The sequence below is a fragment of the Sander vitreus genome, chromosome 3 (genome assembly GCF_031162955.1).
Source record: "Sander vitreus isolate 19-12246 chromosome 3, sanVit1, whole genome shotgun sequence".
NCBI lineage: Eukaryota > Metazoa > Chordata > Actinopteri > Perciformes > Percidae > Sander > Sander vitreus.
Window position 1 is genome coordinate 21709332 of NC_135857.1, and position 25147 is coordinate 21734478.

General features: G+C 42.0%; 1 protein-coding gene across 1 annotated transcript; it reads right to left on the reverse strand.

The window, feature by feature from the left end:
- Positions 1 to 861: 861 nt before the first annotated feature.
- On the reverse strand, positions 862 to 25147 carry tiparp (TCDD-inducible poly(ADP-ribose) polymerase). The gene is made up of 7 exons (XM_078246495.1): positions 24847 to 25147; positions 22716 to 23762; positions 13178 to 13367; positions 12028 to 12215; positions 8077 to 8370; positions 6373 to 6630; positions 862 to 5043 (listed from the first exon to the last, which is right to left on the reverse strand). Exons 2-7 carry the CDS (start codon positions 23735 to 23737, stop codon positions 4854 to 4856), a joined length of 2142 nt encoding a protein of 713 aa, XP_078102621.1. The 5' UTR covers positions 23738 to 23762; positions 24847 to 25147; the 3' UTR covers positions 862 to 4853.

Genomic DNA, 25147 nt, shown 5'->3' on the forward strand with positions numbered 1-25147 from the left:
AACCAAGGGTGCAGATACAGTAAAACGAGCCACTAAATGGTCAGAAATGTTCAGTAAGTCACAGGTTATGAACTCTCTCTCAGACTTGCCCACGACAGCGTGCATATGCATAAGCACATATGACTTATTTCCGTGGTCATGCAGAACGGTGCCTAAAGCTCAGCCTCAGGCAGGGTCTTAAAGGTCATGATTTCTATGCCGCTTTAGAAGGTCGCACAAAGTTCATGACACAAGCCTGACCATATTTGGCTGCTGGCTCTCTCAAAGGCTTAGAGCTGAAATTTGAAATGATAGAGATGGAGGGAGGGAAGTAAAAACAGTAACTGGAATTTTCATTGGTTGCAGCTGGGCATCGTTGGAGCAATATGGACCTGGGCTTAATGCAGGAAGTGTGTGTGTGTGTGTGTGTGTGTGTGTGTGTGTGTGTGCGCATACATATGTGCATGCATGTCAGTGTGTTTATCTGTGCATGCGTGTGAGAGAAGAGGAACGAGGGTTAAAACGGACCAAAGCTTAGACATTTCCAGATACATGTGCGAGTTTGAAAAATAAACACATGCTCTTGCGTGCGTTTCTCCATTCATGCCGGCATGTGTGTGAGTGACAGAGATATTGGAGCAATATGAAAAAGCTTAAGCCGGAAGAATGGGGCTGCAGTATGTAACCTGTGTGTGTGTGTGTGTTTGGAAAGTTTGGGCTGAGCAGACCAGAGCAGCACAGAGGAACTAAAACTATAGAAAAGATAATTTCATATTAAAAACGTACACCACAACAGAGTAGGAAAAAAGTACTCAAAAGGTTGGTTGCTTCATCTACTGTGGAAGAACACATTCAAAATGAGACTTACTTACTCATACAAAGTGACATTTAAAATGTGATGCTTTTTATTGTTTAAAATACAGAATTTCGAAGTGAAATTCAGCCGTGCAGTTGGGCCCAGAGTTACACTTCTAAACGAGTCACAGGGTAGCTGTGTTCCACAATGTACAGCAGATTAACAGGAGGTAATGTTCTGCTGCTTTTCTTGGTAAGAGCATAGCCTATAAGTGAAAATAACACTACAAGTCTATTACAACCGTTGAAAAAAAAAAAATCAGCAAAGTCAATTTTGCACACACTCAATCACTGCAAAACTGCACGTTACAAATCAGTGTGGGGGTGTTTAAGCATCTCATTTCTCGACAAAGAAACCCCCCTTTTTACACACTGAATAATTCAGATGGGAAATTTAATGAGCTTGATTCAAATTGTGTATGTGGGTTTGTAAGTGTAGGTGCACATTTGAACTTGTCTTTGAGACCCAAATTAATTATAAATGCATCCAAAACGATTTTGAATCTGTTTTAGAAGCCTGGTCTCCAGTCAGAGACTTACTTTAGATGCTGCAAGACGTAAACACACACAAACACACACACACACACACACACACACACACACACACACTTCTGCAAACTCATCTTTCCTCTGTCCCGCTTCATTTGTTTTATTTTATGTCCCTCCCCGTACTTCCCTTGTCTCTCTTATCGCTCTCTCCTCTCATCCCCTCCATCCTCCTTTCACATCTTCTCCTGCTCCCCTCCTCCTCTTCTAACCCCAGCCAGCAGGTCTACAAAAGTAGTGTTTTCTGTGTGCCAGCAGCAATTCCTGGAGGGCAGTCAGGCAAACAAACCCAGCCAGTCCCTGCTGCATGACTCACAGAGACAGACACAGAGAGAGAGAGAGAGAGAGAGAGAGAGAGAGAGAGAGAGAGAGAGAGAGAGAGAATCATTAAGATGTGAGGGCAAAAGGATTTTAAGCTGCTAAGAACTGATGAGATGGGGCAGGTTGGAGAAGGACATTGAAAAAAAAGTGGAAAGAGAACGAAAAGGCTGTGAGAGAGATTAAGAGTGGGAAGCTATGTAAGAGAGAAAGCCTGGGAGATAGAGAGATGGGGACAAATAGGGGGCAACCTGCGCAATCTTGCACGCTGAGCTGCAGGCACGCAGCTCAGCGAGGAGGCACGAAGAGAGCAAAATAACTCCTCTTCCTCCCTCTCTCTATCCCTCTCCACCCCCCACACCCCTGCCCCCCTTCTCTCTTATCTCCCTCGTTCCCCTCTCCTCTGCCAAAAAAAAGCGAAGCTCAGCACGATAGTCTTTTACACGACACAGTGACCCCAGGCCGAGCAGAGAGTGGGGCTGAGGGAGCAACCAAAGGGAGGCAAAACGGTGCACTTGCAACGAAAGAAAGAAAATGGGAGTAACAGAAATTTGCTGATGGATGAGTCCCACATTAGAATAATTTAGACACTTTTTTTAAACTTTTAACTGCTTACAATTCTTGATACGAGGGGACACAGTTTTATTTTAGAAAGAAACAGGGCCCATTTGGTTTTATCCATACTTGTTTTATCTAATTTTATTTTTTACTATTTACTAAAAGTAGTCAAATTTAAACATAGACTCTTATAATGCTGTAATGAGCTTAGAAAATAAACACCATGTGGACAATTAAAGGAAAACTTTGGGTTATGAGCTGGAATTATTTTTTCCAAGAGAACCTGCGGAGACTCCAGGAAGTAACTGTGTGGCCAAAAAAATTGTCCCGCACATAACCCTCCATAAAACCACAAATTGTGGTTTAAATACACTTTGGTTATTGCACAAATTAAACAAACGAGATATATAAATAGATATAGCAGATGTTGTTCCTTTTGGAGAGAGTCAGGGTAGCTGTTTCTCTCTTTTCTCTCTCTTTTCAGTCTCCTAAGGAAGGTTAGATAAAATGATTAGGGATAGAAAGACAAGAGATGAGGTGAAAGAAACAACAGGGGGGAGAAGTTTGTCTGAGAAATGAGAAGTGAATGAGTTGCAGAGGAGGAGGAGGAAGGGCGGGGTGTTGAGTTCTTCTGCTGCGGCCCATGTGTGCTGTGTCTGGGCTGGGATAGACAGCTACCTCCGCTAGCCTCCCTCTGGACCGCATTAGACATGGCGCTCAGTTAATACACTGCTGGGGATGTGGGGGAAGGAGAGCCTGGGGAGGTGGCAGACAGAGCGAGGGCTGAGCTAGGGTGAATTCTCTGGTGAACAAATAATCAGATGAACTCCTCAAAACCGCTAAAATATGACGCAGCTCTTATTGAGACCAGTGGTGCAGCCAACAGCATATGGCTGACAGTTATACTAAGCAGAACAACTACTATTCTTACTGCACATTGTGTTGGATGGAAGTTCTTTGACGCAATTATTACACATTTCTACACTTATTTGTTTTATTGCTCTGGATAAGAACATCTTCTCATCTGACTCTCGGCAAGCAAGCGAATAAGCATATTTCAAACTATTAGTTTAACTCTTTTCAGAAACAACTGGCTTTACAATACCTGCTTTATGAATTCTCTAAATACGTTTCTAATGAATGAAGTCTGTATTATGCTAATTGTGCTGTGACCCAATTAAACGTCCTTCACAGATCTCACGTTGAGAGTCTTTGGAGAGTGCTGATTGGTCTTATGTTTACAGGAATGTCTAGGAGGGAGGTTAACAAAACACCATTACCCTTACATTACTAATAAATCTGACTCGACATGATTTGAATAAAGCATAAGTTCACCAATTCGTCTTTTTTTTCTTTTAGTTTCTTTATTTAATCAATGTTACATTAAACTAACATAAATAATTTTTTTATGAACAAAAGGCACACAGTTCAAATATAAACAAAGAGAACGTCTGTACAGTTTGTCTTAATAAAACATGTCTACTGTCTCTGAGCGAGAGAGCGGTCCAAGAGAGATGAGCTTCAGGGTGGTTTGTTGACGAAACGCTATAGCGCTACCGAGTCTCAGCATGAAACGGTCCACTGTTCAAACCCCCCCACAAGGAAACAATGTGGTGGACGCAAAGGCAAAACCGCAAACCGAGCACAGAACTGGCTTCATGTGAAACCTCTGCCGGGAGGTTTTCTGTGGATGTCCATTTGTAAAAGTCCTACTGAAACTCACGTCCATTGTCTGTTTGAAGAGGCCACAAGATTCATTTGCACTAAACTAAAAGATTCAAACACGCAGCACATAGACTTGAAAAAAACACCAGAGGGCCAGAGGCTGGGTAAACACATACAATGATTTTCGTAAGAGAATGACGGGGTCAGTGTCACCATGGTTTCTCTATGGAAGCGTCTGATTGGTTGGTTGCTTCTTCCTCCAAATAATTCAGCCAGTTGGTCATTCACAGTACTGGCAGGACGCTAACTGTCTACTACAGCATTTGTCCTGATGTGGAGTTGAGTTAATGTACAGCCATACGACTACGTCAAAACTATATGAGGACTAGGTTTGGTTTTTCTTGCATCTGCTCCAGATCAGAAAATCCTGTTGTGATCATCACTAGGCTCCTGTTCATACTAGATAACAAAGTATGGTATATGAGTCCAGTCAAGTCAGTTAGGGTCGCAGCTGTTGTCAGTTGTCATCCACCTCTGAACACTGAATGAAACAGGTGTTGTCCTTTGCTAGTCCAGTTTTGTCCAGTTTAATCTGTTCCAGACCAGTCTGTTGTTCTTTACTGCAGTCCAGTCTGGTTGGATCGAGTTGACTGCAGACCTTGATCAAAGTATTTGCAAACATGTCTCAGACTGTTTCAACCTGTATAGAGCAGCAGATGTAAGGTGAAGTTTAGTCTGGCAAAGTGATTCCGTTAAAGTTGAATAAAGCAACAGCCATCAAGTACTCTAAAGTAAATTTCAGCTTGTTACTGGTCTGGACGTGTACCTTTTATCTTAAGTGGCAAACTCCACTCATCTGGCACATTAACAGACTAAAACAAACTATGAGTAAGTATTTGCAAATACAGACAGACCCAGGGCTGATCCAGGGCTTAGACGGCGACAGTGCCGGGTACTTCCTCATAGTGAATGATAAAGTAAGGGTAGCTCTGGTCATCGTTGAAGATGACATAGATCTGAGGGTCCACCCAGTTGTCCACACAGGAGTCATAAAGGTCACTGGAAGGGTCACGAAGATTGATAGGTGGAGGTCGCCGCATGGAGGGATTTCCTACAGTAAACCTGTATAAACACAACAAAGAGGACAGAGACAAGATTAGTTATGTGGTCGGGAATATACTACAGAGTGTAAACTGGAAAGCAATGGTCTTTGCATTTGTGTTATATAACACATTTCCATTCAGCTCTGCAAGTCTGGAGTTACAGAAGATGAATGTACCATCTAAAAGAAAACTCTTAAGTGCATGAATTGAATGTACTGTAATTTTATAAAATGAGCCAGCACATTGTAACCTGTTTGTTTTTTCATCTCTTAAATATTGATGTCAAACCCTAAAGACCCGTAATCCATCAATCTTTGTTCCACTTTCTCTGGGGTCATAAATAAAACAAATTAAAATAAGAACATTTTCAGCTACAGACAAAGTTGGTGGGTAGCGACGCTAAACAGTCTGTTTGCCAGATATAGATTAAGACAGAACAGTCTGCTGCACTGATGGGTTCAGCCAAATCAGCTGTTTTCCATGTGAGGCTCTAGATTTGACTTGCATTTTAAGCATGACACATAGCATGAATTGACTGCATGCATGACTGAATGATGGTCTATGGAAAAGAACCTCTGGATTTCCATGATCCAAATTAATGCTGATATGTTCTGTGAATTTATGTTGAAAGAATTAAGACTAAGACAGTGATAAGATCAGAAAGGGATGTTGTTTACGCAGAGGCACTAAAACATGTAACCCCAATAAAAACTGGACACATAAAGCCTCAATTAGCATTCACCAAACTATGTCACTTCCAGCTAACACATCACATCAAATCATGATGTCCTAGTTGAGATATACCACTGATACAAAGAAGAATTAATCCTATGCCACTAATATTAAGAAATGTTGAGGCTCAATCTCACATTAAATACATTGAGAGAAATACTGTGAGACGACTCAAGCTATTTAAATATGTATATTCCGTTTATGGAGAGGAAACTATCCCTTTAATATATCTGGTTGCATTGCTGCCAATGTTGTACATGAATGGGTAGGACTGCTTTATGGCAATACTGGATTTATTTATTCATATTTAGGAAATACGTTGACTTTTTAAAAATATTTAATTTGCTGCATTAGCCAAAACCAGACAAATTATTTATTTTAATACATATTTGAATGTTCTAAAAATGTACTATATTACTATATATATATATATATATATATATATATATATATATATATCACCAATTGCGAAATAAAATTATAAATACTGTGATAAAACATTTAATCCATATCACCAACCTCTAATAAAGCATGTTTTGCAGTGATTAAAAACAACTATCCAACAACTATCCAACCCCCCAACTATCAACTTATGAACTACAGTACCCACACACACCTGCCAGTGAGCACTTTGGCCAGGAACATGCAGTGGACTCCTTTGGGTGAGCGCTTGGAGAAGTTGTGGGAGTAGACAGCCTTGCGGGCAAAGTATGAGCCCTGGCCAAACATAGTGGCGTGTTTGCCGCAGACTCGGGGGTCAAAGTTGTGCTTGCAGATGCCCTCCACCACGTCGGCCGAGGTGCCGTGGAAGAGGTGGCGCTCGCTCAGCAGCCGGTCCATCTCTGACATACGACGGGACATGTACTCCTTCTTTCTGTTGGAGCAGAGAGAGACAGAAGGTGAGTTTTATTTTTGTGTTTATAGCTTATTATTTCTTCATTTTAACCTGACAAAATATAATAAAATAACAAATCTGTCTCAGGTGTTGAATTAGTATACAGCTGGGAGCAGTCCTGCTTTTTCTATTCAAAAGTTGTGATGTTGTGACAGCCTTGTTTGCTCTAAACCGGGTAAGAACATTGAGCCTAATCCATTTCTTGAGCAACACACACACATTTACACACACAGCTTGTTTGATGTGAGCGGATCAATCAGGCATGCGGAGGTGAATGCGTTTCGAGCCAGAGAGGCTGTGACCCGGGCGTGACCTCCAATGACCACGCAGCTTGTGACCTGACAGACGGACACCGCATGCATCTGAGCGTGTGCACATGCATGCATGCATGCACGCATGCATGCACGCATGCATGCACGCACGCACGCACAGTTACAGCTTCCCTGTTATAACCCGAGTGAGGGGGGCGCACACACACAAACACTGTCATATTGAAACCGTGTGTACCAGTCAGTGTGGGAGAGTGTAACTGTCACAGCTGATAGAACCAGCCCTGCTGTAACCACAGTGGTTAACCCACTGTTTGCGACAGGAAGACAATCTTCACAAAAACATCTCTCCATCCGCCGTGTTGACACACCACCTCTGACTCCTTCTCACGAAGTCCCACACAGCTGGTCCTATTTGCCCTTTTTTTTTCCTCTTCTCACATTGTTTCTCATTCACCCTGTGTTTGTTGTTAAGAAATACTTTTATTCATGTTTCTGTCTGCAAGTAAATTTGCAGCTATGACTGAAACATTTTGAGAAAACTGAAATAGAACAGAAATCTGCTCAGAAAGCTTAACAATACATTTTGTGCCACAACAGCAAAATATGTAAAACTAGGACAAAAAAGAAACCAAATAATTTAACATAATATAAACCACACTGCACTAATATTTGGTACAACTTTAGCACCACTTTGGCTTGATAATATCATATAAACATAGCCTAGCTAACATAGCTTGTAACCTAAATACTATCTTAGGTCTCCAAGTGTGGTCAAACAAATTACAATCACACCACCACTTAAAATCATACCATTCTTCTAACATAGTAGCTGGTGATAATTTCAGCAGTTCAGCAGAATTACGTTTAATAAAACAACCTACAAATGCGTCAGAGTCATATGCCACAGCTGCACCACAGCGTTTAAAGGTTAAAAAGATGCTTCTAAAAGAATTGAAGACACTCAAACTTTGACAACAGTGAACTTTCTAACCCTGACAGAAAAGTATGCTCTGTTTTACAAAGTATTTACACATGTTGTCAGGGTTACTGGTTACGGTTCTTGGAAATGCTTCATGAAGTTAGATTAACAGACGATATCTCCAATAATGAGGAAGTGCTTTAAAAAGTAAAAAGCTTCCGCTCCTTGGCTCACCTCTTGTACTTCTCCCAGAGAAAGGGGTTCTGCACACGCTGGATCTTGAGGATCCTGAACTTTGTCTCCGAAACCGTCTTGTGGAAAAGGCTGTACACTGTCCGGTAGCTGCGGTCTTCACGTGAGACCGGCACCTGCAGGAAGTCCTGGCTCATCGTCATGGGTAACCATGTTTCCGGAAAAAGGCTGGGTGGGTTTATGGTGGTCGGCGAGAGGGGATGCGACACGGAGAGATCCATGGACGAGGAGGAGGAGGAACAGGGGAGGGGAGATGAAGAGAGGCCGCTTAAAGTCCTAGAGAGAAAGAAAGAGATAGAAAACATGTTTTTGTGATTTGTGAATTCCGAGGAAGGTTGCTAGAAAGAACTATGTAATGTCGTACTAATAATGAGGATATGGAGACAATCGTTGAGTCCAATTTATTCATTTAAAATTACTTGCTAGCATAGAAGTCAAGAAGTTTTAAGTCAATGCTCAACATATTGCGGACAGCCTCATGTTAAAAAATTTGACATTTGTCGACTAACAAGGATGCTATTCAACATACGTGTAGAATAATATGGCAATAATGAATTAATATTAATTAGAGCGTTAATTTCCACCAGCTGATCTCCAGAGGAAATTCTACTGGAATCAACAACCTCTTATAAACTCAACAAAAATAACAGATAACTGTCTTAAAAGCTTATTTTTATTCTCACTATAATTACTACCAAATTACAAAGATCTTTTCAGAAAACCTTTGAGGAATAAACCCATAAAATTAGGAACATCCTACGATTCATTCACTTTTGTTCCCCACCATGAATATATACATAATATCTTTTAGTATAATTTACCAAAAGATAAAAAAAATTAAAAAAACTAATAAATGAAAATGGTGACCACATACAGTCTAATAAATAAATAAATAAATAAATATTATGAATATATTATTATAACCCACTCCTTTGTATAGGCCTTTACATACAGTACAACATGCTTAAACAGAGAATCACTTTTATAACAACTAACATTTTAGACATGACATGTCTTGAACAGAGTAAAAGAGTTTACTTTGATGAAGACATTTGCTTCACGATGAAATGTTAGCTGCTGCACCTTATTAAACAGGTCCTACTATAAACTAACCAACCACACAAGCCATACATTACAGCCCGCTACCTATCTCTACAAAACCTCTGTCCGCTGCGATGAACTGACACATCTTAGCCTTGCCCTATTCATACTTCACCAACTGTCAACAATGACATCACTACGCTGCTGAGTGGAGCAGCTCCACAGCAGCCGTCATCGACAAAACAAAACAGCAGGGCCACGCGAAAATGAAACCCAGACACCAAACAAGACAACAGGGAAGCAGAGTGAGGGAGAGACAGGAGAGAGGGAAAAATAAAGAAGCCAATTGCGGAGCTGTCATGAAAGCGACAAAAAGGCTATTATGTCTGGCATTTGAGTCAATAACAGTATTTGGCTGTCAAGTTAATGCTCTCTAAGTGTAAATGCTGTTAGCCCTATCAGCCATAAGAGAGCGTGCATGTGTGTCATCAAGAGACTGTGATCAGTGCGACTCTGAGTCAGTGAGACAGTTTTTCTCATCTCTCATCTCATCTCTCCCTCTCTTATCTTGTCTGTCCAGTCTCGATCTCTCCCTGCAATCGATGTCTCTATTCCCCTGTGTGCTTTGAAGAGATCATAGCACAGCCTGCTGCAGAAAACAAGTGTGAAATGAAAAGGGACAGATACCAAGAGAGTGATAGAGTTTAGGAGAGAAAAGAGTGAAAAAGAGAAAGATTAGAACAGATAGCGGGGGAGGGAGAGATGGCTGAAAATAACAATCAGGAGAGAGAGAGATGACAGAAGGAGAGGGAGGGAGGGAGAGAGGGTGCCAATCAAGCTAATGACCTCAACCTCTAAGCCTAGCACAGATTGTTCCTGACACACACACACACACACACACACACACACACACACACACACACACACACACACACACACACACACACACACACACACTTGGGAGGACACTGCATTGACTTGCATTCATTCCCGTGAAAAAAAACAAGCTGACTGTGCAATCACATTTTTGTCCTCGTAATTAATCACTACAAATGGATGAAAAGTCCCAGGAACAGTTCACACTCCTTCACTTACCAGCACTACTCTGCAAACCATTTAGACCTCTCTTACTTCCTCTTACTGTGTTCTCTATCTCACTTGCTGTCTCTTTCTCCTTTCATTCCTTCCATGTCTCCAGCTTCCTCCAACTAATTTTCTCCCTCCCCTGCTCTCCATTTTGTCTCCTCTTGACTGTCAAGGCCCTGTAGGAACAGCTCGTACTAGAGTTTGCTCTGTGCGGGACACTGGCAGAACACTGCTACAGCAGCCTGCTTGGCAAGGAAAGTGAAATATTCTGCAAATGGGGTGAGATGACGCCACTTGTTTCCAATCTGGTATCACTTGTTTCAGGAATATCACTGAGGCAAGTGCGGCGAGGCAGATCACTTCACAGAAATCGGCAGCTGAAAGATGAAAATTCCTCTGAAATTACGTCAGTTGATATTTCTTTGATATTGTGGGCGCTCACAGGATGTCCTTTCACTCTCTTTATTTGTTTGCTCTCGCTCTCTATTCACCTCTTGTCTTATTTGTTCTCATTTGCCTCGTTATCTAATTTTCCGTATCTGGTTCAGGCCCACTTCATTCTGAACAGGACAGCTCCTGTGTACCAGTGACTTTGTTTGAGCTAAAAATCTGAAGTGTTAATATGGGTATTAAGTTCAGCTCACTGCTCAGAGGCTTTTAAAGCAACACTAGAGAACTTTTAAGTATTTGCGCTTAAGTGTGACATTAGCATTGTGGTCCGACCTCTGTGTGCCTGTCTGTTCTCAGGATGCTCACAGAACATAGAGCCACAGGAAGACAGTGTATCACATGCTGAAAAACCAACTTTACCACTGACCCATCTGGAATACAGGGAATACAGGACTTTGTTCTTATACTCAACGTGGCTTCATTTCCAAAATACAAAATATTTTCTAACATTAGAAAACCATTATACTTGTTAACCATTGTATTTTAGGATGCCTATTGTCAGCCAGCCGGCTACTACAGCCGGAAATTAGCCGCAGAGGCTAAAGCTGCTCCTTTTACTGTACAGTGAATTACTCTGGCTCTGCCTGGTTTCAATAGGAAATAGCAATCAAGGGAATGACCTCTGCCTTTCAACTGAGGACTGGCTGTTCCTGACACTTTGCCTTGCTATTAATTAACAGGTATTCTAAACCCTGATGATTATCACAATGTTTTGTTATCCTTCATCAAGATTATAAGGCCGCTCAGAAGCAATACTTTTTGCATCCAAATAGCTTCCATATCGGCAATACCAAGCATATTTGTAAATGAGCTTGTTCCGTCAGCTCGTCCTTTATTTTGACAAATGATTGGCAGACACAGGACAAAGAGTCTACATCCTAATGCCAACATGCTAACAATGCTAGCATGATATTTAGCAGGTTCAATGTTTGCCATTCTCACCATCTTAGTTTAGAGTGTTAATACGCTAACATTTGCTAATAAGCACAAAACACAAAGTACAGCTGAGGCTGATGGAAATGTCATCAGTTTTGCAGGTATCTGAATTAGTATTGAACAAATTTAAACATTTACCTAAATCAAAAGTCAGAGGATCACCAAGGTTATTACAATTCACCCTGAGGGGGACATGAATGTCTCTACAAACTCTCATTGCAATCCATCCAATAGTACCCCGATAGTGGGTCAACCGACAGACCAACAAACCGACATTGCCATCCCTAGAGCTACGCCGCTAGCATGGCTAACAAAACCCAACTCTGGATCAGTAACATCCAGACTCTATATGTCCTTACCTCCTACCCATTTTAAGAGCATCAGGGATATTGAAATCAAGTGTTAAAAGTCTTTACTTACTGTAAGTGGGGTGTAAGCATCACAGAGGACATGAACATGGGCCGCTTCTTGATCTGACGCCTGAACCCAAAGATGGCATTTTGCTGGAAGCCCTCCCTGATGTTGAGGATATACTGGTTCTGGAGCGTAATGAATCGCACCTCCTTAAGACCCCTCGAACTCGCCTCCTCTATGAGCTTCACCACCGGCTGTGGAAGAGAAGAGGTGGAAGAGAAAGAAAAAATGTAGAAAAGGAAGAGCAGCACAAAGAAAAAGAAGAGATTAGACTAGAATTGTTTGTCATTTTATACAGCTGACTGTTCTGCATTTTCATTCAACGGTGGAAGGAGGAAGAAAGAGTTTGGTAGGGTTGGGCATCGAGAACCAATTCCTACTTGGAATTGTTTCAAAAATTACGATTCCAGTAGAATCGTTTTTTTATTGGAATCGCTTGGAATAGTTTAGAGGATTTGGTTTCAAATCCGATCATCGCTTCCCAATTTAATATGCGCAAGTTTTGGTTTCTGAAGTGGCCAGGCGCTTGTTGTGTTGCAGCCTTGGAGCACAGTAAGCAGCGCTCTAGTGTGGCTTTATTTTACATTGAAAAAGCAGTAAAACTGCAAACCACCATTGAATCAAAACAAAACTTTCCTCTGATTTTGTGAAAATAGGCATGTGACCCATTTCAACTCCACCCCTCAAAGAATCGGAATCGAGAATCGATAAGAACCGGAACCGAAAGGAAGAATCGGAATTGGAATCAGAATCGTTAAAATCCAAACGATGCCCAACCCTAGAGTTTGGAGAGGGAAATGTCAGTGAAGCGTGGTGTAATGAAGATAACAAAAAGCTGATAACGATGATAACGACATCATCAGGACACACAAAATCACACTTATGCACAGATAGAAAATAGTCATCTGGTGAAATAAATTGAAATTAGCTGGGGACAGCTGTGTCACAAGGGGTGTTTAGGTGTGTATATGTGTGTGTATGTGTGTCTAAATCGATCCCATCACAGTGGCTAGACAATTGATTGGTGTGGGCAGAGTTAATACGTCTGGCCTCATGTTCATGGAGCGTACACGCAAACAAAGACACACACACACACACACACACACACACACACACACACACACACACACACACAAAATTGCACTGAGCGGCTTACCTCAGAGTATTCCCTCCAGCCAAAGTTGTCTCTGCAGTAGTACTTCCACACTGTTTGACAGCTGGGGGTGGGGTTTGGGTTCGTTGTGGGCATGGGTAAAGGGCTGGCAGGAGTGGTCAGTCGTCGGACACGGTCAAATTCCAGGTCACACACTCGCATTGCCCCAAAGTCTAGGGAAAACACACGGCTCCTGAAAGACAAAGTTAAAATCATTGTGAAAAAAATAACTAACTGCTACAGTCAGCGGAAAAAAACAACAACGGACGGCTAACATGTAGCTACGGCACGGTGACCTTGTTGTTGTATGGTCACAGTTTATAATTCCATGAAACCTTAATTTAACTTGCCCCGGAGCAAGACGACCAAACCTCTAATTGCTCATTCAGTAGGAGTCACACAGGATGACAGCATCAACTACATGACTTGCATGTCACACGTACATGATCAAAACATTATATTTACACACACTGAAAACATGAATAACACTGGAATCTTTACTTTTAAAACAGACCAGCACAGAAGATATGTCAAAATTTAAACATGAATGACGTAAGCAAGACTGCCAAGGAATATGCTATTTCTGCCATTTCACTTTGTAGCATGATGGTTACAGGAATAATTCAAATTAGAGGACATTTGCTTATTTACTTTCTTGCCGAGAGTTAGATGAGAAGGTTGATACAACTCTTATGTCTGTACAGTAAATATGACGCTACCAACAACAGCCAGTAAGCTTAGCTTATATTGTGTTTATAAATATTATGTGTTAATAAGTAATTAGCTTTTGAGTTTCTGATTGGGGGATTTTGTTATGGACAGAGCCATTATAGCTGTTTTCCCCTAGTCTTTATGCTAAGCTAAGCTAACTAGCTTCATATCATATTTCAGTGTGCATACATGCGAGTAGTTTTGTTCTTCTCATCTAATTCTTGGCAAGAAAGTAAATGAGCGTATTTCCCAAAATGCCGAGCTATTCCTTCAAAAGCTTTGCCTCTCATTTTTGTGATCCTGACATTTGTCTTCTCGAGTAGTCATCAGTCAGGTAAATAGAACAATTATTTTGTAACATCCTAGTATTAAGCATTAGCATGTAGCAGTAGTATTAGCATGCTACGTAAATAAATCAATTGTGTAAACGCATAATCTTATAATATGCATACAACCTCCCTTAACCTCTCTCTGTCTCGACAAGCATGGATCAAACCCCCGCGCGTGCGCGCATGTGTGTGTGTGCGCATCCGTCTCTCTACATTAGTCCTCCATAGGGCCTCTGGCAAATCCTTTCTGGGTCAGACATACCACTCACATAAATGTGGGCATCATAGACTGGCACGCTATGCCATGGACGGCAGCCAGACAGAGAGGCAGAGGCAGAGAGAGAGAGACACACACACACACACACACACACACACACACACACACACACACACACACAATAACAATGCAGACCGCCTGAGAGTGTTAATAAGCTCATTGATTTATGCCGGGAAACTAATTGGATGTCATGTCAAAGGTTAGACATCGGGGAGTGTGTGTCTGTCTGGAAATATGTGTGTGTGTGTGTGTGTGTGTGTGTGTGTGTGTGTGTGTGTGTGTGTGTGTGTGTGTGTGTGTGTGTGTGTGTGTAAAGCAGGGGTTGTGTCTTGATAATGTCTATGCCTCAGGTTTGTTTTAAATAAAGCAAATAAATTACAGTCATTAGCCGTTTCATCTAAAACACAGAGAAGCTGAGTGTGTGGACCTGCTGAGTTATTAGTTCAACAGCATGCAGAAGTGAATGCAGAAGTGAAATATTGGGTTACATGCACACATACACAAACAGACATCAGTTTTGGTCAGGAAGGTGATAATGAAAGGTGTGGAGTCATTTCCCCAAAACATACATAAACTGAAACAAATACTAATTATACTCTATTTATATTTAAGTCACACTGACTGCATCTTTGTAAGAGGAAGTGAAATAAGAATGAATTCACTAAGCACATACAGAAACAAAACAGTAACTGATGATTGAGTCACTGATTATCAGATCACCAGATTTCCAGAAAGACAAGGCAGATGCATAATGCAGATGTCCACGAGGTATTGATTTCTGAATTGCATTCAAGCATTTAAGTAACTAAAACTCATGTTTCGGTTTCATGCGAACAAAAATCTAATTTGAATATCAAAGGCAGAGCTAGAATGGAAAGGATGACGGAAGTAGGTGCTACAGGAAAAGACAGGGATATAGAAGGAAGTAAAAAGGAAAGAAACTGAAAATGTAGCACAAACAAATTAAGTTTGAAAACAGTTCATCCTTTACTTCACCTCTGGTCAGCTTGTTCTCTTCTGCTCATATTGGTCTTTTTCAAAATTTGTTCTGTCATCTCTCTGCTCCGTTTCTCTTTTCACTGCTTCTTTCTGTTTCTCCACACATATGTTCTCTGTACTATGTGTATGAAAAAGCAAGATGCACCTGGATGACCTTTTCTCTTACTTTACTGCCTTTGTCTCTGTCTCTCTCTCAGTAGAGAACATGCAATGGTGTGTTGTGATGACAAGAACTTCTGTGTGTGTGTGTGTGTGTGTGTGTGTGTGTGTGTGTGTGTGTGTGTGTGTGTGTGTGTGTATGTGTTATGATGCACATTTTCAGGATGTATTATGAGCAACTTAAGTTGCTTGTCTCATTTACAAGCAGCCTCCCCACCTCACTCACTGATTAAGTTGATCTCTCTCTTACACACACGAAGACAAATCTCCAGAGAGGTCAGTCAATGATTTTAAAAATGTTTCACAGGGTCCTTTCCCCTCTATCGCTCCCAGACTAGTTTGTGGTGTTCGGAAAAAAAATTCCGCCGGTTAAATTAAGTGCACTGAGATTCTGTGCTTTCAAAGTGAAGGCCAATCAAAAGTTGGAAAGAGACGCAAGGCACACCCACTCTGACATGGTCGACACTTTCACGACCAAGTTTGTGCAAAGGTACACACATCAAAGTCAACTGAAAATGCAAATTGAAAGAGCAACGTATTTTAGTTTTACAGGGGAAAAAAACAACTGCTGACTAGGGTGCAGTGTTTGTATGCTAAAGGTGAAAGAAGAAGGCCCATGAGCAAAGCATGTGGGTTGAAACTGCACAAATTGGCTCTGTTCCTGCAGCGGGCAGCTCCAAGGTGTGAATGTGTGGATCAGTGCTGAATATGGGAGCAGGGTGTTGCTGGAGAAAAGAGAAAGCATGTTCAGCAAATGTATCCCTTGGATAAATAAAGGCAAAGAATTTCTAATAAGGGAAGAAGTTCCACTCTCTCGTTACTTCCGGTTTCTGAACTGGTTGCAGTTCCACCAGAGTTCCATATAGGGGGCGCTCACAGGCCAGTGCAGAATGAATGGGACTCTATGGAGCTATACCCCTCAAAATCCACTTTTCTCAGGATATAATTTTTTGTCTAGTAATTTGAATGTTGCATTCGAAAGGGGAGGCTAAGAAAATACACACTGCTGGGTGTTAGATTTTTTTAAAGTGGCTTTTTTGTTCTAAAAAGCCTTTTAAAATGTCCATGACGTCATACACATATACGGCCAGAGGTACTGCTTTACGGCAAGCTCTTAGTCGCTTCCTTTTTTCTCTCGAGGCATCAACAACACAGCTGACAGGTTAGGCTCTCCCTGTCAATACACGACAGAGGTTTGCTAATGTTTTAAAGACCACGCCGAAATATTCACTCTGACATTCTGGTTCTGCTTCGGATGCCGTCAAGTGGGATCTCCGATCGTAATTAGTCCTTCACTGACCAATCAGCATTCATTAGCAGAATGCTAGCGTGTTATGGGCAACAACAACTCAACCTGTAAGAAATCGAAAGGACACCAGTACTCGTTCATTCAACTTTTGACCTATAATCTATGTTGAACTTGCAAAAACTACAATGAAATCTGAGACAAATTTAGCCGTCTAGCTCCATAGAGTCCCATTCATTCAGCACTGGACCGTGATCACCCCCAGTGGAACTCTGGTGGAACGGCAACCAAATTCGGTACAATGGGGCTGAATAGGTAGTGGAACGGCTTTCCGTAGACGGGCTTTGATAAAGGTTAAGAAAACTCACTGCACTGTCAAAATGGCTGTTAATCCCCCACACTGCCTTTAACACACACACACACACACACACACACACACACACACACATTCTCACGGCTGCACTCACAAGGACCCACATACCAGCATCATTCATGCTATTGTGAACGTCACAATTCAGGCTAGAAAAAAAAGAAATAACATGAGAGCTCACTCACTAGCGTACAAACACACACACATTCTTTCGACAGATTCATGTACACATGCGCAAACATCATCCGTCACGCCTTGATAAGTCAGTCAGTCAACCAAATCTGCTGACGAAGGGTTCTCACACACGCACAACCTTGATGTCATGAGTCAGTGTTATTTCCTTATGTTAGAGAGCTATTCACTTTCCAGTTATCTATTTAAATGTGCTTTATTTGATTTTTATTTATTTTTTTGCTCTTAGGGCTGTGAACAACATGAAGTCAATAATGCAAAGAGAACAGGAAAAAATGTTCACCATCATCTCCTACATGTCCTGGATAGTTCGTGTTAGGGTGTGTCTCCGTCCTCATCTACAGAACATCATTGAGCTCATAGTTCAGGGTGTCCTCTCTCTCACTCCTTTAACCCTCTTTGACATTTTAAAACTCTTTCCAGTGTACAAAACATTAAAGAACCGGAGTAAGATTGGAAGATAACAGAGTCTGAATTTAAAAATAGCACTTAATGACACTTGAGAAAGAGAAGAAGATAATGCTTGAGTGCAGAATCAAAAGCACACACACATGTCCACATCTTTAGAGAAAAGGAGTAATAGAGGGGTGAGACAAGGAAATGTACAGGACAAAAGATCCAGTTAGGAAAAAGGAGGAAGAGGTGGAGAGGGGAAAGAAAGGAGGGTTGAAGGCAGACTGAGTAATAAGAGGCAGAGCGACCCAGACCTCGCCCGACTGATTCATGGCATGGGCCGTCTGACACGTTATAGCCACACACAGAAACACAGATTATCTTGACACGCCCTGTTTTTACACACGCACAATCACCACACGCAAACAAAGCTCTCATAGACACAACCATTCTTGATTTTCTTTGATTCGTGACACAATGAGGTAACATGACTTCCCCTGCGATATAAACATACGCTCATTCACACACACTCCATGGTGTCAGGTCACTCTGCCCTTGGTTGGTGCTCGGTGACTTTTTATGTCAGTTAATGACAAGCAGGGCTTTTATCACCTGGCCAACAAAAGACACACACACAGTGTGCTTAGTCATGGTTACAAAGATAATCTGAAATGTTTTTCAAGTTCCCCTTAAAAAGATATTACAGGAAATTGGCATAATAATAGGTTATTCCTGTAAATAAAAAAACATCACATACTACTCTTTAAATAAGCCATGGAGGAATTAAACATGCGCAGACACACACATGCGCGCGCACACACACACACACACACACACACACACACTTCATCACAAGCAAGTGTACAGCTGAAGATTATCACAGTATAACTTTTAGAAGCGATGACTATGACATTCCTCCTTACTGCTGGGTTCATGACTAAAATGGATTAGCCCGACTTCCATTCCTGCTTATCATATGGATGGGATTAACCTGTGCTATGGATCATACACACATGGGAACAGCTCAGCGCAGAACAATAGGCTACAATAGACCGTACAGGACATAATCAGATGCAGACGCACAAAAACGCTCAATCGTTTTCTTGTCTGTCCACTCACTGTCCTCCTAACACACACACATGGCAGATGGCAGATCATGCCTGTGTTGCCATACCGACAGTAGAGCTTGTTAAGTCATCTGCTGTTCTTTAGATCACTAACAATGTTATCATTTAGCTGTGGTAACCACGGTGATGCCTTCGCCGTGTGTGTGTACTTGCGTGCAGAAAAAGACAGGCTGGATTGCGTCTCTAAAGAACCGTATCAAAAGAGCTCTCACACGCACCCAGTACAACACAAAGCTTTGAGTAAATGACTGAACTGTGCGCTGAATAACCAGAACAGTTTGAACGCTACGCAGTTTATGGACTTTCCTGTTTGGCTCTCATCACCTGATCAGCTCTTAAGAGCCCCAAACAAACAATTTAATAACATTCACGTCCACCGGAGGCAGCTTAACTACCTATATTAAGTCCTAACCTGTGGTGTAAATAAACACTGGATTGGAATCCGATAACACAATTTTTTTTAAACAACACCCTACACAACTAGAAATTAGCCAGTGTTTACTTACTGTGGATGAATGACTAAACACAAAAACCCACAAACAGTGTTATTTGTCAGAAAAGTCATGTGTATCAGGAATGAAAAGGTTTTACGTCATGTCAAATGTTTTGTGTTAGGTTTCAATCTACCATTCTAAAATAGTCAAACCTGTTCTAGGGTCAGGGTTAGAAAAACTTCAAAAAACATATGAGTTTCATGCCTTGGGTGCTTGAAAGAAATGTAGAAATGCACTCCAGAAGCAGCAAAAGGGAAAGTTATGATAAAGAATAGCCATGATGAGAATGTATTTGACGGTTACAGACCTTCCAGGTGAAATTTAAAATGTGTTGATAGTGCTTGGAATGGTGTAATTAAGCGAAAACGAGTGTATTCAGTGATTATCTAGCTTCTAATGTGTGTCAAGAGACTTGAAAAAGTAATTATCAGAGATGTCAGAGTCAGACTCAACTTTTAAAATATCACAGAGAAAATTAAAAGAAACAACTCCATAGCCTGTGTGTTATCCAAACCATAAACAAACACAAATTGTGTTGTACAAAGTTTTTAGTGCACATTACAGAATAAATTCATTTTGCTCAATGTAAAAAGGAAAATGATCATTATCATCATCATCATCATCATCATAATGACAAACATATGGTAAATTATTCTGGCATTTCTATTTTCTAGCATATTTTCAGTCAAGTGAGCCAGATGGTCCTTTCTGACTGTGCGAGAGTGTAACAGACTCAAAGGGCCTCTGAAGAATTTGGGTTGACACCACCAGGTGCATATCCTGTTTGTGGAGCAATATGCACTTTGCATAGTTTCAGTTGAAAACATGAGTCAACAAGTTGAACACACATACAAATCTTTGTGTGCACACGCAAACCCGTGTGTATGTGTCTGCAAGTGCATGCGCAGTAAGTAGATGTAGTGTGTGTATGTGTGTGTGTGTGTGTGTGTGTGTGTGTGTGTGTGTGGTGTCCACACTGACATAAACAAGGACAAACACACATGGCCGCTCAAAGGGCTCAGTTAATCATGAAAGACCTGATGATGTGGACGTGGTTGATAGTTTGAGGATATAATGGCATAAAGACTATGTTTATACAGACTGCACTTTTAACCCGATTCAAGCAAATAATGTGACGAAGACAGCGTTTCCTGATTACATTATGAGATCATACTTGAAGTGAACAGAAAATAGTTAAATGTGGTAGTTTAAACCTTAAGTTGCCGTAATGGCATGTTTACACCTTAATCAACCGATAAGTATGACTACTAGTATCAACTACTTGACAATGTCCACTTTCTGCAACTGTAATTGCTACTAGAACAACAGGCTGAAAAAGTAAGTTGATTCATTTTGATACTTGGTTTATCCAAATTTATTTCTCAAACAAAAATACCAAACACTCTCTAGTCCCAGCATCTTAATTGTTGAGGATTTGCAGCTTTTCTTTAACTTATGTGATAGTAAACACAAACCAGACATTAGAAGACGTCAAATTTGGCTTTCAGAAACTGATTGTGAAAAGCGCTTCAGACAAAATAATTAATCGAGAAAATAATTGACAGATTAATCGTTAAGGAAAACAATCAATAGTCTTACCTAAACGGTACAGAAGAAAATATATCTGACACCAGAAAAAGAACAGCTTGCTGGACAATATATTGGTCGGTATAGATATTCATGGACATAGTAACATCATGGGATAAGATAGGACGGTGGGACTCAGACTTTGTCATGTGGGCTACTGTGGAGGGGACATCTTCAGTCACTAATATAGTAAACTGGAATATAAACAGAATAAACAGATAAGCAACCTGTGTTTAGAAAAAGGTGAACAGCGCCCATGTAGATGTACTCAATGTGCGTGATTGCTTGTGTGTGAATGTACAGTTACATAGGAAGCGGTACATGCTCCTTTATGTCACCTCACTGGGGCTTGCCAAGTGCTTGCATGCATGTGTATCTATGTGGGTGTGTGAGAGAGTGAAAGAGAACTTTATCTCTGTCTGCTAAAAGGCGTGCGTGTGAGCACTGCAAGCCACTGAGCTTCTTTGTGCAGCCGATTCGTGGGAGCGTCTGCGTGCCAAGCAGTGTGTGTGTGAGTATACACGGTGGTGTGCATGTCTATGACCGAGGGAAGAAGAGAAGCTGCCAAGTGCGTCTGTGTCATTGACCGCACTGAGGGTCATAAAAGTTCACAGCTTTCTGTCATGAGTGCTGTAAAGTCTCGGTGCTCCAGCCAATCACAGGGTGAGTAGTGGGAGCAGGGAAAAATACAGGAAATAGATAACCAATATCAGGGCTGGGAGCTGGAGTGCTATGACTACACAAGGGCACGATAGCTGATATGATAGTTCAAATAAAGATGCATGTCAGGTACACATTAACTAGACACGTGAAGGCCAAAACACACACACACACACACACACAAGATAAAATGACGAATACACACTTTCACACATGCATTAATAAACCACATTTAGGATGTTAAGGGTTAGGGTTCACCCTAACTGTAAAAATAACAGCCATACATGCACATACACTTGGCCGCAGTTCATAAGCCACACATGTAGGCTATAGAACAGCTGTAGAGTTAAAGTTTTCAGTTTGTCACTGGTGGTGAAACCAAAAAGGAAGCCCATGCCGAGTTCTACTGTTTCCAACACACCGAACCAGAAGTGCTTATCATTCACAAGCAGCCTATCAGCTTACTGCACCATTGTTGCCATGTCACAAGTGTAAAAATGTGTTAATTTATAGGTACTTGTGACATGGCAACAATGTATTTATCAATTTACCACACAGTAGCCTTTTTAGCAGTTCTTATTACACTACAATATACTAGTGTGGGTGAAATGCACTACTATACTTTCTTCTTTTTTTATAACTATTGATCCGGTAAGAGTATTTCGGTTTAAAATTGTTCTGCTACAATGTTATTAAAGCTCTATCCATCTTTATTGAGATTTATTATAAATAATATATAAGTGTTGTTCAGAATAAACAGAAATATCCCACAAGTGCATGAACTATGTTTTCAGTTCCTATTTGGAATTGAGAGAATTGAAAGTGAATTAACCCTCTGCCCACAGGTAGCCTACAGATCCAAAACAGAAATAAAGAAATACTCTGTTACTGCTTCCCTCCACAAAGAGATCCCGTTTCTATCCACAGGCCATACAATATACACAATACAGAATAAAACAGCCTGCAGGTTGCAGTAACCACTATAGAGGATACTTACTGAAACTTGAGCCTGACTTGCTCATTGTCAGGGTTGCAGTACAGCCTTTCCAGCTGTTCCTGGGAGTCGTCTGCTATGCTCTGCCACGTCTGATTATTGGTCCTGCGGATCTGCCAGTGGTAGGGTAAGACAGTGTGGTGGTGGGCACAGTCATTGCCATATACACACTGTCCTTGGAGGAAATCCACACAGATGTCCACTGAGTCTGACTGGTGAGTGTGATACTGGAGCTGGGTGAGCAGCTCAAAAACCAAGTCCAGGGAGGCCTCTTCACTTTTATCCTGAAATAGCACTCCTTTGTCAGGCTGCAGGAGGAGGGGGTCCTGGACGCCGGTGCAGTCTTTGACTGGAAGGTTTTGAGCCTCAGAGGTTAAGAGGCCATTGCTTTTGATGATCTCCCCCTGGTGAACAGCCTGGGGTGCAACTGTGGGAGGTATATCCCCGCCGGGGGGAGTTATTGTCACTGTGCTCACGGCCGCCCTGAGGCCAGGTTTCGGCTGAAAGCAGCGGCTGTCGGGGGTAGGGTCCGTGATTTTGGGTCGCTCCCCTCGCCGCTCAGTCTCCTCCAGCTCCGCAGTAGTATCGGCTATTTCCACATCACCGTCCCTGGTCATTAATCCCGGTACTCCAGCCCCAGCTGTAGGGTCGGCCGCAGCACCCGGGTTTTTGAGACACACTTGGCCCCTACAGTTCTGTTTTACCACGGCCGCTGCGCACAGGTTGCCCGGAGTCCGGCCCGGCTGGTTCCGGGGAACAAACACCCCATCCCCGGACACCAGCGCATCCGTGCTAAGTAAAGTGGTCAGTATGGGATCCTCCAGGGCACGGTGGAGGCATTTCGCGTCCAATTTCCTCTGCTTCTTTTTGAAATAAGGTTTCACCAAAGGTATTTTGTCCGGGAGCCCCACTATCTGCTGTTCAGTGAAATCTTCCCCTTCGTCCATATTTAAACTCATATCCAGGGAGATCCTAGTCGGTACACCGTCTACGGATTTCTGGAGAATGTGCAAAGTTTTATCCATGATCCCCTCCTAAATCCCGACAGTCCTGGGAGAAAGAGTAAGAGAGAAAGAAAGAGGTAGTCATCAAAGATAACACCTATAACATCGTATAGTCTTAGTTTCCAAGTTGAAGTCATCCTGGCGCATAAAGTGATGATTAATAGGTTGCTTGGGCTGCAAAAAATAACTATGAAAACTCATCTTTCCCTTCCTGGAAAGGAAACCCCTCTATAGGCTATCTGCTGAAACGAAACCTATATAGCCTAACAACCCTTCCGACAAAATTAATAAAGACCCTGCAGAAATAGGCTAATTAGTAACCTTATAATTAACAGGAATTACACAGCAACAGCCCCAACAAAGATCAGCTGACACAAACCTATTATAAACCCATAGCCTATGAACGTTACAGATTGTTCTTCTCGTTTGGAAAGGGGAGACGGGTTCACGCAGCTTCTTGCAGCCAGTAGGCTAATTGAAGCGGAAAAAATATTACCTAATCCTGCTGTAGGGAACTTGAGCACAGAGTCACCAGTTTCAGATTAATTTTATAAAAATGAGCATAGCGGGTAGGCTATAAACGGACTTTGCCTTTGACTCATGCCAGCAATTACAGCTGTGTCTCCGAGCAGGAGCGATAAAATCATCATGTAACAAAACCTCTCTCTCTCTCGGGACGATATATTTTGATCACGGGAGTCCGATACGCGGCCCTTGCCGTCTACGTGCCGCTTACACATCGTTGCCCGAGCAAGTTTGCACGTAGGCTACAGTCGAGACACACACACACACACACACACACACACACACACACACACACACAGATATACATATACACACACAAGGCACTGCGGCGGAGCAGCGAAAGGATAGCCTAAATGGGGCACCCAGGAGCTTTATTTCACCACGTCGCTACAACAGCTTTCCTCTCGTTAACAAACACTTCTTCAGCAGACCCGGGAGCTGTGCGGGCCGCGGAGTTGAAAAGCTTTTAAAAACCAAACACTGAAGCACTGCAGTAGGCGACAGGCAGGGTGATTTGTTATAGCGCCGCTTTCCGAGAGCCGATTTAGGAAAAAACAAACACCCTTTCTACATTTCTCTGACACAACAAGACGGCAAAAGCCTACCTGCGCGATATAGTCCGGCCCTCTCCCTCTGGTTTCGACACTCTTTGGTGGTTAAAACCCAGTGCGTACATCGGCGGATCTCTGTATCCAGTCTGAAGATAATAGTATCCGTGTCTGGACTAGACTGTAGTCCGGTTAGATTTCTCGTGTCCCTCTACCTCCCCCGCCGATCTCGTGCTCTGTCTCTAGTTCATGCTGTCTGTCCCGTCTCTTTGTATCCTTCTACCGGATAGAAAAACGCAGGAAAGAAGCAGAGACTGACAAAGAGCGGAGGAGCACAGCTGTGGTGAAAAACGCTCTG